Source organism: Monodelphis domestica, chromosome 2 (assembly GCF_027887165.1).
Source record: "Monodelphis domestica isolate mMonDom1 chromosome 2, mMonDom1.pri, whole genome shotgun sequence".
In the NCBI taxonomy this organism is placed as follows: Eukaryota; Metazoa; Chordata; class Mammalia; order Didelphimorphia; family Didelphidae; genus Monodelphis; species Monodelphis domestica.
Genome location: NC_077228.1, coordinates 201092435 through 201107998, shown reverse-complemented (window position 1 = coordinate 201107998; position 15564 = coordinate 201092435). Strand labels below are relative to the sequence as shown.

Sequence of the window (15564 nt, the reverse complement as noted above, 5' to 3'; positions counted from 1 at the left end):
GCTATTATAATAAAAATGATAATTCTACCTAAATTCATTTACTTATTCAGTGCCATACCAATCAAACTACCAAATAATTATTTTATAGAACTAGAAAAACTAATAATAAAATTCATCTGGAAGAACAAAAAATCAAGAATATCAAGGAAATGAAAAAAAAATGTGAAGGTGGCCTAGCAGTACCAGATCTCAAACTGTACTATAAAGCAGTAATCATCAAAATAATCTGGTCCTGGCTAAGAAATAGATTGGTAGATCAATGGAGTAGATTAGGTATAAATGACTTTAGCAATCTAGTTTTTGATAAACCCAAAGATCCCAGCTTTGGGAATAATAACTCACTATTTGACAGAAACTGCTGGGAAAACTGGAAAATAATATGGCATAAACTAGATGTAGACCAATATCTCACACCCTGTACCTGTGTTGGCAAAGGTGTGGTATGCGTGCCCTGACAGCACTGAGGGGGCTGCTCCATTCCCTGTCTCCACAGTGCCCAAGGACATTTTTTGCATGCCATATGCCTCTGTCCAGCTGCCCAATGTGAGCACTTCCTCCCTCTGCTCTCTGGGGTAATGCAAGGGGTGGGTGACTCACAGGCAGCTTGAAGTTGCAGTTTGGACATGTGATCTCAAACATTACTCTGCCAAGATAAGATCAAAATGAATATATGATCTAGACACAAATTGGGGGAATAGTAACACTGGACTTTTTGCTGCTTTTCAGACACAACACTATCTTCTGCTTCCTTTTCACTGGCTATCTCCCAGACCTGGAATGCTCTTTGTTCAGAACTCTGTCTCTTGCTTCCCTGCAATTTTTTAAGACTTAGGTCAAATCTCAACTTCTAAAGGAGACTTTTCTTGGTTCCATCCACTAGCTGTGCCTTCTCCTCTAAGATTGCATCCATTTACACAATCTATATCTTGTATGTAAATAGTTGTTTTACATTCAGACTGTAAGTTCCTTGAAGGCTTTTTTTTGTTGAGGGCTCTGTTTTTTTTTCCTTTTTTTCCCCTTTAGGCTTTGATTCTTAGAACACGGTATGAGACATAGTAGATGGTTAACAAATGGTTGTTTAATGAATGAATGAATAAATGAATGAATGAATAGTGGCCAGGGAAAAGTATGATCTGGAAGCATATATATAGGAAACCTCCCAGAAACTCCATATTCATAAAGTCTGTAAGCCTAGAAGTCAATTTATGGTCAACAGTAGGAGGAAAATACATTTTTAACAATTAGAGATCTTTATAATCATAACTGGTGGGGTTACTGATCAAGAACCATATATCTTGGAGAATGAAGTCAAGTTGACCTTAGGAAGATTTGCTAACAATAGGGTTAGAAGAGATGATAGAATTCCAACTAGGCCATTTGAAATCCTAAAAGTTAAACTGTTGCAGTCAATCTGCCAACTGGATTGGGAAAGTCTATGTCCCAACTTTAAAGACAGATAATGCAGTGCAGGTTGGTTTTTGAGGAGGCAGAGGAACTGGAAACCAAATTGCTGACATTTGCTGGATTATGGAGAAAACAAGCAAGTTCCAGAAAAACATCTACTTTTCCTTCATAGACTACCTTAAAGTCTTTGACAGTGTGGATTATAACAAAATTTAGCAAGTCTTCAAAAAGATGGAGTACTAGATCATCCTACTTGTTTCCTGAAGAACCTGTATGCAGGTCAAAAAGAGTTAGAATTGAAATGGAACAACTGATTGTTTTAGGATTGTGAAAGGAACGTGACAAGGCTATATGTTGTCACTTCATTTCTTTTAACTTATAAGCAAAGTATATGTCAAGCTGGATGAATCAAAGTACAGAATTAAGGTTGTCAGTAGAAATATAAACTCTCTCAGATATGCAGAAGATACTATTCTGATGACAGAAAGTAAAGAAGGACTGGAAAGACTATTAATGAGGGAGAAAGAAGAGAGTATAAAAGCTGGCTTGAAGCTTAACATTTAAAAAAAAATGAAGATGTGACAATTTGCTCCATTGCTTCTTAGAAAATAGAGAGAAGAGAAATGGAAGCAGTGTCAGATGTTATATTCTTGGACTCAAAGATCACTGTAGATAGCAACCACAGTCATGGAATAAAATATGCCTGCTCCTTGGAAAAAAGCTATGACAATTCTGGACAGCATACTAAAAAACAGAGATATCACCATGTTGACAAAATTTGTTATAGTCAAAGCTATAGTTTTTCCAGTAACAACATATGGCTGGAAGAATGGAACTGAAGGAAAACTAAGCTCTGTAGAATTGATGCTTTTGAATTGTGGTTTTGGAGAAGACATATGAAGGCTCCTTGGACAACAAGAAGATCAAATCAGTCAATAATTAAAAAGAAATTAATTCAGAGTACTCATTGGAAGGACAAATACTGAATCTGGAGCTTAAATACTTTGGCCATATAATGAGAAGACAGGAATCATTGGAAAAGATGTCTGTACTGGAAAAGATGAAAGCCAAAAAGAGAAGGAGAAAGCAAAGGATAAGATGGATAGATAGTATCATGGAAGCAACTAACATAAGCTTAGACAGACATCAGGAGATAGTGGAGGATGGAAGGTCCTGATGCACTATAGCAGGGGTCCCCAAATTATGGGCCACATGCAGACCCCTGAGGCCATGTATCTGGCCCCCTCTGTACTTCAGGAAGGGGCACCTCTTTCAATGGTGGCCAGTGAGAGGAGCACTGTATGTGGCAGTGCCACAAAGTGTGGTGTTGCTCACGTACAGTACTACTTCCGGTGACACAATCCTTTGTGTGGCACCTTGTTCTAATAATGAGGTGCCACACAAAGGATTATGTGGCTGCATAAAAGAAGATGTCAGCATGGTGAGCGGTGATCTGGGGGAGAGGATTCTGCACTGTGTATACTGCACGAATTTAGGGTTAGGATTAGGTCCAGCTCTCCAATGGTCTGAGGGACAGTAAACTGGCCCCCTGTGTAAAAAGTTTGGGGACTACAGTGACTATAGTCTATGTGGTCACAAAGAAACAGACACAACTAATCAGCCGAACAAATGAATGACAAATACGTAGAATGGACTGCCTTTGAAAGCAGATACTGAATTTTCTCTCATTGGAAATGTTTTAACAAAGATCATCTAGTTTGTTATACCAAGGATTCCTTTTCAGGTATATACTGAGCCCCATTCCAACTCTGAAATTCTGGCATTCTGGAGAAGGGATAATATCCATGCCAACCAGGGCTTCTTAACAAGCTGATTGTACAGTATATGGTCAGAAGTGTTGCTTCTCAATGGACAGAGAATCTCTCAGTTGCTAACAAGTTCCTCAGAACCTAGTCCAGCCCAAATAACTTCTCAGATATCCTGAACTCTTGATTAATTAATGAATGCTTTGTTGTCTGCTCCTTTCATAGCACCTACTTTTCTGTTTCAAATTATTTCTTCAAAAAAATATAACTTGAATTCTCCTAACTCTAACCCTCCTTATTCTCTCTACCCCAAAGACCTCTGCTACAGAGCTATAGCTCCCCAATATAGCTTGAATCCCTGGCAAACAAACATGATTCCAATTTCTCAATGCCCTTCACTGCCTGCCCTGTCCATGACCCAGCAGCAGTGCCTGATTCAGGTGGAGCTGGATATGAGGATCTTCCTGGAAAAAGAGGTAAGACAATGGAGGATTCCTCTCTCCAAGGTCTGGGCTGTGGACAGCATGTCAAAGAGAAGCAGTAGGAGGCAACAGAAAAGAGAGCTATGTTGACAAAGGACTAACCAAAGCAGAATAGTTATCAGCAAGGAGTTGCAAGGAAGACATCTTCAGTGAAAAACAAAAAAGGGTAGCAAAACCAAGAGCAAAAATGTGTCTTGCATGTAAGGGTTAAGTGAGAACAGTTAAAGATGAGTCCAAAGTTGTGAATCTGGGTGACTGAGAGAGGGTGTATCTTTTGTATGTGTAAGAAAGACCACAAGTCTTTCTAGAGAAGCAGTTGCTGAGTTGTTTACATTGGGACATAGGTCTACACATGGTTTGAAAAGAAGCAGTTAACAAGTTGAATTTGACAGAATTCTGATACAGCAGATTTATTTTAATGGGTCAAACTATAGGGTCCTGGAGTGCATGGAGAACATAGAATGCTTCAGTCCATTGAATATGAGGAAATGAAGAATTAGATCACTTTTAAGTTAATAACAGGATATGCAGATGTCAGAATTATTCTTTAAGTATAGGACAAATATACTTTGCCTGATTAAAAAAAAACCCAACAACCCAGAAGAAAATTTGGTTACCAACCAAAAGCTAAGGTAGGGTCATTCACAGAAAGGATCCAAACCATAAATCCAGAAAGATAAGAGAGGTGAAAGAACAGATTTCAAAATTGTGTTAGAGATCAAAACTCTAGCTCTGTGTTGACACTAGATGCTAAGCAAATTAATTTTCCAGAGAACCAGAATTACTCTCTGACATCTACTATTCCACTGCAAGGAAGCAAGGAGAAAATATATTATGACTATTATGGCTCGCTGCTGAAAAATGAATAACAATGAGGAGAAGAGAATGTATTCTGTTATCTACTATGATTTTCTGCTGAGACCAACACAAGTAGATAAAAGACACTTCCCTGAGTGCTACCTGTTGTTCCTGGGAAGTAGAAATGAAGAATCTTGAAGATCAGAGTTGAAGAGGCATTTTCTGAATTTAGGACAAACTTCATTGCCTTTGGGGGCAGTCAGGTGGCTCAGTGGATAGAGAGCAGGTCAGAGGTAGGAGGTCTTGGGTTCAAATGTGGCTTCAGACACTTCCCAGCTGTGTGACCCTGGGTAAGCCATTTAACACTAATTTACTAGTAGCCTTTACCATTCTTCTGCCTTGGAACTAATATTTAGTATTGCTTCTAAGAGAGACAGTAAGGATTTTTTACAATGTCATTGCCTTTTTCTAAAAGAGTGTAATACTGCTTTAGCTGAAGGCATCAGCTAAGCCTCAGTCTAGAAGAGATAGATACTCCAGTGGCTTTTTGAAGGAGTTAGTGCAACGAAGGAGGAGAACAACTTGGAAGCAGAGAATCAGAAAGTCATTCAGTGGACTGATTAGGTGGCACCAGTCCCAATTAAGTATTAGTCAAGCGTCAAGCATAGTATGGATAAACTTTAGATTAGAAGTAGAAGTTTCTTTTAAATATAGAAACTACATTCATCAAAGAACTCTTTTGGAAAGACATGAGACAAGAAGAGGACTCTATAAACTTTTTAGTTCTAGTGTTGTTATGTCAAGCACATGGGTTTTCTGCACTTATATGTTTCCCTGCCAAATTTGTGCCCCTCTTCCACACAGGTACTAGCTACACCAGTGGAAGAGTATGGCTCAGTTTGTATACTAACTGTGATGTATATATTATTGTTGTGTTTGCTTTATATGAAGGTTTGTGGTGTTACTATGCTTTCTTTTACCTTACTGATAACTATTTAATGTGCCATCATTGAGAATGGCTGAGTTTATAGAAATGGAAGTACAAAAATGAGGGCATGCGATCGATGATGACTCTGAGAAATGTAATTTCCCCACAAAAAAGCTACCTTTAGAATTCTGAGAGAATTTGAGCGTGGCCTCCAGTGGTCTTTCACTGGAAATTCAGATCTAACAGAGTGAAGTAAAGTTGAGGTAAATGAGCCAGATAAGTAAATATGGGGTGGGAGGAATCCATATTAGAGGTAAACCACATCAGATGTTACATATATGCTTTGTATATACTAATATATGTGTGTGTTTTCTCCTTCATTAGGAAGTAAGCTCCAAGAAAGGAACGCTTTCACTTTTTTCTTTTTATCACCAGCACCTAGGCTGGAACATAGTAGGTACTTAATAAAGTACCTGTTGGTTGACTGAGAGGGAGAAAATTAAATGGTAAATTGTCTATTAAATAAGTCTTGGGAGCAAGCATGAAAACAAGAAGGGGGATGGGGCAAGGAAGTTGGTAGGCACCTACCTGGGATCACTATTGTGTGAAGGGGCATCACCTCCACCCCATGGACAGGGTACCCAAAAGGAATGTTGGGCTGGGCCAGCACAGGTGGAGGCTGGGGCAGCCCTTCTCTGCAGAGGAAAGAAAAATAAGTGCAGTGTTTGGAGATCTTTTTGACTCATTGGTTCTCACCTCCAACAAGCAAATTATGAAGCATTTCCCTTAAGCATGACCTGTGATGGTCTGTGGGAAGAGAGACACCATGGGGAAACTTTATACCTTCTGAAAGAGACATGGTTCCTGCCTTTGGTGAGCTCCCACTATATTAAAGAAGACACAGTATCTTCCTTCTAGAAGCATCTAATAAATATAGGAAGCAGGGCACACACCAAATATACCTTGGGAATACCTACAGATGGATATTCCCACAGAATACCCAGTGATGGGTTGAAAAGCAGAGTAATATAAACTTTTCCATATTTGCTTACCTGAGAGTTTAAAGACTTAGGCTGCTGGATGAGGCTCAGGGAACTTCCTTAAACCTGAAAAGTCTAAGGAAGGATTTTCAAGGGATAGGCTGACCCTTCCAGAATGATTGACCCTTTGATACTTTGATGGAGTTGTGATTTCACAGGCAGGAGCTTTGATTGCTTGATATAATGTGTAGCCCCTCGAGGTTTCTTAAACTATATAATTCTTTATGCTTTCCAGAAAATTTCCACTGAGGATCCAACCCATTCACTGACTTCTCTTTGGTTCTTGTTCTTGTCAGAGAAAGCATTGTAGTGCTGGGCTTATACATATATTATCTCATTTCTGATACATGACTGGTCCACCTTCTTTTCCCACTAGAAATATCCTTTATGATGCATCTTAATTCAATTCAAATTTGCAAGTAAATATTGACAATATACTAAAGCCTACACAGATAGCATTTGTATAGCACACTAAGGTTTAAAAAGAACTAGACACATTTTATATCATCTTATCTTCAAAACATCCTTGGGGTAGGTTCTCTTATCTTCATTTTACAATTGAGGAAATTGAGGCAGGCAGAGGTTAAGTGACTTGTTTAAGGTCATACAGCTAATTAATGTCTGAGGCTGGATTCAAACTCAGGTCTAGGTCCAGCACTCTGTCCATTGTGCCACCTATCTATGTCTCCTTCTTAAACCCACCATGTCTTCCTATTGATCTTTTGACTTACATGTTATGTTCAAAGATTTTGAATGGGAAAAGATCATAGAATTCATTTAATCCAACTCATCTTCCAGATGAAGAAACTGAGTCACAGGGAGTTTGTCAAATTCCAAGTCTTCAAACTATTCCTGAAGCTTAGCCAATAATGGTGGAAGAAGTATTCCCATTGGAGTACTTATCTCCGGAAGGTTACAGTTAAAATGCTCATGGTCCCTGGGAGTGGGGAGTAAAATTATAGGTCTTCATGTTTCTCCTTTGTCTTTCTCCAATGAGCACAAGTTAATTTCCAAACTAGTGGTTTTGGTTTTTGAGTAGAGGAGGGAAGCAGCTCCAAGAGAAGAAATACCACTAAAGATTAATTTTGTGATCACTGGGGAGGGTCCATTTCCAATAAGTATGAATTTCTGAGAACAAGTTATCACAAGTATGCTTTACTTCCCCTGATTGTTTATGTATAATAATAGCTATAATTGCTGGCACTAAGTATAAGTAGTGGGGAATCTAGGGAGCACAGTGCCTCAGGTCTAGAGTCAGGAGGACCTGTATTCAAATATTCCTATCTGTGTGATCCTGAGCAAGTCACTTCACCCCATTTGCCTAGCCCTTGCCCTTCTGTCTTAAAGTTGTTACTAGGAAAGGAAGTAATGTATGAATAGCTCTTTAAGGTTTGCAAAAAGTTGCTCATATGTTGTTTCATTTCATTCTAATAAAAGCTCTGAGAGGTAGGTACTATTTTTATTAGTCCCATTTTACAGATGAGGAAATTGAGGCACAGAGAGGTTAAGTGACTTGCCCAGGGTCACATAGCTAGTAAATGTCTGAGGTTGGAATTGAACTCAAGTCTTCCTGTATTCAAGTCCTATCTTCTTAACTACTGAACCAGTGAGATGCCTCATGTACACTAGTTAATTATGTATATACAATTAAAAGGCAGCTACTCTCTTGGGAAAGAAAGGGTAGCTAGAACTATCTTCCTCTGGCACCACTATCAGAAAGTTAATCTTTCCCATCTGTTCAATTCCTGACTATCTCCATGACTCCTTCTCCAGCCCTATCCCAATATTTTTCTTACTCTCTTAAATTGCAGATCTTTTTCTTCTCCTCAAGGAAGTCTTCTCTAATATCCTATACCCAATTTTGTTCTTCTATCTTTTCCCCATATTCCAAGCTCTGGTGCCTGGCAAAGAATCTGTCTTTCATTTAGCAGACTCTGGGAGCTCTATCCCTCTATCCCTCTTGTTCTTCTAGGCTCTACAACCCATCACACACAAATACACCTTATCACCAACAGAGATCAACACAGTGTTCTGTCCACAGAAGTCCTATCCATCCCATCAGTGGTGGTAAATGATGATCTCACTTAAACAGGACCCGAATAGAGCTTGCATAAGTACTCACAGAAGTTACAGATAGATTCTCTATCCTTTTATATAAGTCCTTCCCTCAGTCTCATGGATATTTCCTGGGTTTTTTCGTCTCAGTTTCATCTTCCCAGCCCTTCAGATTGAACCAACTCCTTCACTAATGGTATATGGCAAAGAAAGAATCACTCATAAAGTCAAGAAAAGGGGAGTAGAAGAGCTACTAAGAGTTGTATTCTTTCAACAGAAATCCTGCCCCATTGGTTGACTTGCCCAGGGTCACACAGTCTGAAGCTAGATTTGAACCCAAGACCTCCCGTCTTCAGGCCTGGCTCTCTATCCACTAAGCCACCTACATGCCCTTATTGAGTCATAGTAGTATACCCCCTATAGTGGGGAAGTCCCCAAAATCACAAGACAAATGCCATCTACCTTGATCTCTAGTTCATTCAGGAAAGAAAGAAAAAGAAAGAGAGAGGGAAAGAACAATAAAGGTGAGAGAAAGAAGGAAGGAAGGAAGGAAGGAAGGAAGGAAGGAAGGAAGGAAGGAAGGAAGGAAGGAAGGAAGGAAGGAAGGAAGGAAGGAAGGAAGGAAGGAAGGAAGGGAAGGAATGAAGGAAGGAAGGAAGGAAGGAAGGAGAGAAGGAAGGAAGGAAGGAAGGGAAGGAAGGAAGGGAATGAAGGAAGGAAGGAAGGAAGGAAAGAAGGGAAGGAAGGAAGGAAGGAAGGGAAGGAAGGAAGGAAAGAAGGGAAGGAAGGAAGGAAAGAAGGGAAGGAAGGAAGGAAAGAAGGGAAGGAAGGAAGGAAAGAAGGGAAGGAAGGAAAGAAGGAAGGAAGGAAAGAAGGAAGGAAGGAAGGAAGGAAAGAAGGGAAGGAAGGAAAGAAGGAAGGAAGGAAAGAAGGAAGGAAGGAAGGAAGGAAGGAAGGAAGGAAGGAAGGAAGGAAGGAAGGGAGGAAGGAATCCTGCCCCAGGATGATCTTTCTCAGCTCTCCCCAGAGGCATATGCTCTGGAAAACTCCCTTAGAAATCAGCCAGAGAACTTTTTAGAGATTCTTCATGTGCAGTCTGCATTACCTCCTTTGGAAGTGTTTAAATTCTGCCTTTCTCCTTTCTTTCACTGCCTCAAGCTCACTCTTGTTATAGAAATCTTGAAAAATGTAGTTCCCTGGTTGCTTTTCACATTCACACTGCCTTTGGGGGAACAACCTGTAGAAAAAAAAGACAGACTATAAACACGGTTCATGTGTATGTACTGGAATGGAGGGGACCCAGAAATTCACTCCAATAAAACAGTACCCCATTATTTTTCCCTTTTGTTCTTGGAGGTGGGCTAGTTGGATTTGAAGACTGGAAACAGAGTGTGGTAGGGGGGCAGCTAGGTGATTCAGAGGATGGAGAGCTAGGTCTGAAGATGGAGGTCCTGAGTTCAAATCTGTACTGTCACTTTTTAGATGTGTGATCTTGCAGGCAAATCACTTAATCCCCTTGGTCTAGCCCTTACCACTCTTCTGCCTTGAAACTTCTACTTAGCGTCAATTCTTTTTTTTTTTTAACCCTTGGCTTCTGCCTTGGAATCAATACTTCGTATTAGCTCAAAGGCACAAGAGCAGTAAGGGTTAGGCAATGGAAGTTAAGTGACTTGCCCAAGATCAAATTTGAAACCAGAACCTCCCATCTTCAGGACTGGCTCTCAATCCACTGAGCTATCTAACTGCCCCACTTACTATCAATTCTAAGACAGAAGGTAAAGGTTTTTAAAAAGAAAAGAAACTACACAGAGAACGGTCATCCTCCTGGAGATAAAAAGAGATGTCAAGGATAGAGATGTGGGAGGAGCTGTGGATCTACAGTTTCTTCTCATTTTTCATGTGATGCCCTTCCCCCTGAGCCAATACCTATGATAATCTCCCCCAAATCTACTTCACAACAAGGAAAAGAAGGGAGGAAGGCAGTGCATCTGCAAATATGCATATGTTCTTCACAAAGAATTCCAAGAGTCTAGTCCAACTCTAGGAAAGGGAACAGAAGAGAAGTTCCTAGCACTTAATAGATGAGATAAGACATGATGGCAAGAGAAGTAAAGCAGTTTCTAAAAGTATATCACTTCTTAAAGCCCCAGATAATAATCTGGCCAAACCTATTAAGTCAGGCACTGTGCTTTGCATCAGGGATACCATGACAAAAAGAAAACATTCCCCATCCTCTAGGACCTTATATTCTCTTGGAAGGAAAAACTAAACTGAGATGAGGGAATACCAAACATATGAAAGATAAATACCACGAGTAGCATAAACACCAAGGAAAGGTTTCTTACAGGAGGGGGGCAGTTGAGCTGAGACTTGAAAGAAGTTAATAGATTTCTGGAGGCAGAAGTGAGAAGGAAGAACTTCAAAGAGGAGGGGCAGCTAGATGCTCTTTGGATAGAGTCACAGGTCTAGAGACAGGAAGTCCTGGGTTCAAACCTGGCCTCAGACACTTCCTATCTGTGTGATCCTGGGCAAGTCACTTAACCCCTCATTGCCCAGACTTTACCACTCTTCTGCCTTGGAATGGTTACTTAGTATTCATTCTAGAACAGAAGATAAGGGTTGGGGGGGGGGGGGGGAAGAGCCTCCAGAGGAACAAGTTTATGCTGAAAAGCAGAAGGGATTGTGATTAGACATTAGGAAAAATGATTTTTTATTTTTGAAATTATGAATACAATACTTATAAAAAACAATAAAGTATGTATATTGTATATAGACACATATAATATTCTTTAGGGAGAGTTCTAAAAGTGGAATCTTTGGGTCCAAAAGTATCATTGGTTTGGGGACCTTTTTGTATGTTACCACATAGAACTTCAAATACTTTGTACTCAGTTATTATTACAGGGCTACCAAGTCATAAAATGCCTATTTCCCTGCAGCTCTGCCAACATTGAATTTTATAATATTTTGAGCCATTAATGTTTTATTTCACATTTCTTATACTTAGATTATTTGATTATTTTTTAAAGTAGTCATTCACAGTCAATATTTCCTTCTTCAATAATTGTTCATATCCTTTGATCACTTCTTCATTGGTGAATGTCTGTTGCTCTTTTTTTTTTTACCCTTACTTTCTGTTTTAGAATCAATACTGAGTATTTGTTCTAAGGCAAAAGAGAGCTAGGCAATGGAGGTTAAGTGACTTGCCCAGGGTCATAAGCAAGGAACTTACTGAGGTCTGACTTGAATCCATGACCTCCTGTCTCCAGGACTGGCTCTTTATCTACTAAGTCACTTAGCTACTCCTGAGTATCTATTACTGTTAAAGCTATGCATCAATTTTTTATAAATTCTGGATGTCAGACTCCTATCAGCCAGAGACCTGTAGTTTACTGTATTTTCCTCAACGGTTTCTTTTCTTTTACTTTAGAAGGACTACTTTTGGGGGACAAAATCCTTTTACCTTTTTTTTTTAAATAAACCCTTACCTTCCTTCTTGGAGTCAATATTGTGTATTGGCTCCACAGCAGAAGAGTGGTAAGGGCTAGGCAATGGGGATCAAGTGACTTGCCCAGGGTCACACAGCTGGAAAGTGTCTGAGGCCAGATTTGAACCTAGGACCTCTTGTCTCTAGGCTTAGCTCTCAATCCACTGAGCTACCCAGTTGTCTCAAAATCTTTTTATCTTTGTATTATCAAACACATTCATTTTATCACTAATCCTATGCTTCATTTGTTTCCATGATAAAAATTGTTACCTCTTTCTCCAGATGAGTTAAATGTATTATTCCTTTTTCTTCCCATTTTCCATGATTAAAGCAGTTCAGATCACTGATCTAGTTAGACATAATTGTAGTATATTATTTAAAATATTTCTTAAAATCCTTGAATTTTTGAAATTTCTTTAATTTTCACAATGAAGCTATGAATTTTGCCAGCAGTTTTTACTGGAAGGTGATTCCATTCCCCAGGGATTTTTAGACCTGTATTGGCCCAGCCCTCTCTTATAAACATTGGATTCTATTTCTGGGTTCTCAGTTTGGGTTTTCAGGTAGGTTTCTCTTTTTTCCACCTGCATCAGTTTAAAAAAAATAATTTGTAGTATACTTTGAAATGCAATAGGGAAAGTTGACCTTCATTTATTCCGTTTTTGTTTTCTTTCATGCTTCATTTACCATCAGTTGCTCTGGTTGGTTTCAACTCCATAAACATGATGTTTCCCATGGCATAAACTAAAATCTCAGAATCTTAACGATTGATTCAGCTTTGCTATTTTAATACCTCAACACCCTCAGTTGCCTCTTCCTTCTGATTAGAAGACTTTTATAAAGGGCTTCATTCCCCCACCCCCCCCAGCTAACTTTGTTTACTGGCATCTCTGAGTGTTTTGCATCCATTGCCAAATTTCACTCTATGTGTGGCTCAGCACAGGACTCCTTATACTACCATTAACCTAGGCTCCATCATTAATTGTAACCTGAACCTTTGAAATTCCTCCCGAAAGTAGTTTGACTTTCATTTGTGCCATTACCAAAACCTCGTTCCACGAAAATAATTCTACTATTATTTTTGTTACTCTAACATACAACAAGACAAAGCTTATTCCAGCACTGTCCTGGGGACTAGTGACTCCTGGACAGTTTTTTTTTTGTTGTTGTTGTTAATTTCCAAATGGTTTATTCAGGTTAGTTGAGGCAGGTGATGGCAAAAGGTATGGTGGGAAAAGGAAGGTGGCAGAAGGGGAGCCCTAGAGGTTGCCCCCCTTGCAGATTGGCTTTCAAAGTCTGGAGGCCAGAGGCCTCTGTGCCTTGGCCTCTTTCTCCACCAACTGCTTCTTCTACTCTTATGCTTAACTAAATCCCAAGTTCAGTTCAAAAGGGATAAATAGGAGAGAGAGATTAAAAGAGGTGGATCATGTGGCTCAAAGCCAGAATGAGTCTGACACAATCCCTGTTGAGAAGCACACAGACCATGGTTGAGTCTAAGAGAAGGTATTTGAGAGTCCCAGAAGGAAGACAGGTCTCAACTGGATGGGCTCTTGCCTCCACTACCAGAAAACAACCTTCCCTCTTCTCTTCCCAGGCTGGAAGTAACTCCTCCTGTCAGTTGACTTTCAAAGTTCCAGGCAGCTCTCAGAACTGACAGTATTCTCCTCCCTTCCCCAGCTGCTTCTCAGGCTGATCTGTCAATCAGGCTGGCATCTCTCTTCCTTACCTTACAAATCCCCCTTTTTGTCTTGTGCAATTGTTAACCAAACAATGCACCAGGGTTAAACAAATAACTTATTATTTTTGTTCTTAACACTAAATTTTTAACTATCTATTTTTCTATCCCATCCCCAAAAGAAAAAAAAAACAACTATTTCCCCTAAACTCCCTTCTACACTTAACTAACTCTATATCTAAGATGGGATTTATGGGGGAAAGGGTTCGTATAGGTGATTTCTAGGTTACATGGAATTGATACATTTGAATAAAGTTTTTGAACCAACAATGTCCCAGAACAACTTGCAACAATTTAACTTAATGCTGCTTGGCAACAATTTCTTATAGTTGAATTATGATAACTTTGTAAAACCTTATTCTATTTTGTCTTTTGCTTAGTACTTCACTGATAGAATATTTCTTATCTTGCTTTCTATCTCTTAATCTTATTTCCTATGTCTTTCCCTCATTTTACTAGCTGAATATCAAACTTCCCTAGTCCCTGCCTTTCTGTCCCCATGATAGCCTTATTTTATGTTAGTACCATTGTTGTTAGTGGCATCCCTATCCTTAACTTTGTGATGTCAGATTTATGACACATGTGATTTACATTATGCACATGTAGTTTTTTTCACTGCACAACATTTACATATGCTATACATACGTACATTACATATATACAAGAGTTCTGCTTTTGGTGTCAACCAGACAGAAAGGTCTTTTTGTTTTTTTCTATCTGTTTGAGCCCAAGCCAGAACTTATTTTATAGTTTCTTTTTCATTGTTATTGTCATGAATCCTGCTTATTCATGACAGGATTCCTATGTCAGTTTGTATTGTGATCATGTCCTAGATATGTAGTGTTTGCTTGTAATATACTCACTGGGGTGTATGGGGTGCTCAAGAAGGGGGAGTATCTCTGGTATGGAGGGCTTGTAGTGCCCGCTTAGGGCAGCTCTCCAGCCTCTGACCCTCACCTGACACCCAGCTCTCACTTGTGGCTCCTAGTAGCTGCTAGCATGCGGCAGTGGCCACACCCCGGGCAACGGCTTCGACAGGCCGGCTAAACCTTGTGAGGATAGCCATTGGGTTGTCGACCCCTGGTGAACTAAGGCTTTGCTCACCCAGCATGTGAAGACTGCTTCAGCTGAATAGATGGAAGAAACCAATAAGAAGGTTCAACGGCTGAGATGGCGATGCGGCAAAGCACTGTGCTTAGGGTGTGTTGGAGCACAAAGGACAACACAGTCATCCAATGCAGCTGAGGAAGTCTCCAGGTGTAACAGTTTTTCGTGCCAATGGACCCAGGCTTCCAATGTCGAGAGAGTAGGACTGTCTCTGTGCATCGACTTTTCCATTTAAAATCTCATTCATGCACAAGTGTCTTTGTGCACACTCATCTATACACCATAGATGAAAACACACAAAGACAATTGTCATTCTCGGTTACTTCTCAGTAACTACTCTTCAGACTACTACTATATACTCACTCCATGTTGAAAGATGTCCTTGCCTGTATGTTGTCTGAAGTGATCAATCTTCTTTCCTGGAGCTGTGTGTGTGTTGGATGCATGTCCCTAATGTGAAGTTAATGTGTTCATGGTACACTATCTTATGTGACCGGTCCCATGAAGATCTGTCTTCTAGACTGTTCTTGAGTAAATTTTTTTCTTTTGGCTGTTCCCTAGACAGTTTTTAATCTGTACTGGTCAAGCTTTTTTATGCCTTCCCTCAGGATGATATGTCACTCATGGAGTAGCTTACAAGAAACCTGTGTACAATGGTGGCATGGAGAGAAGAGATCCCATTTTGGGGAAGTTCCAGTCCAGTAGAAACATATGGAAATAGCCCCAGATTCAAATTTTTATGAGCATTTATTCCTAACAAAG

The 15564-nt window shown here is 39.8% G+C and overlaps 1 protein-coding gene across 3 annotated transcripts in view; it reads right to left on the bottom strand.

The window, feature by feature from the left end:
- Nucleotides 1–15564, bottom strand: part of B4GALNT2 (beta-1,4-N-acetyl-galactosaminyltransferase 2) — a 63735-nt gene that overhangs the window by 33032 nt on the left and 15139 nt on the right. For all 3 annotated transcript variants that reach the window (XM_007482378.3, XM_016430537.2, XM_007482377.3), the window contains 2 exons: nucleotides 9579–9710; nucleotides 5967–6073 (listed from right to left, as the gene is read on the bottom strand). In XM_007482378.3, the coding sequence (XP_007482440.1) occupies nucleotides 5967–6073; nucleotides 9579–9710 (239 nt within the window). The remainder of the gene's footprint in view (nucleotides 1–5966; nucleotides 6074–9578; nucleotides 9711–15564) is intronic.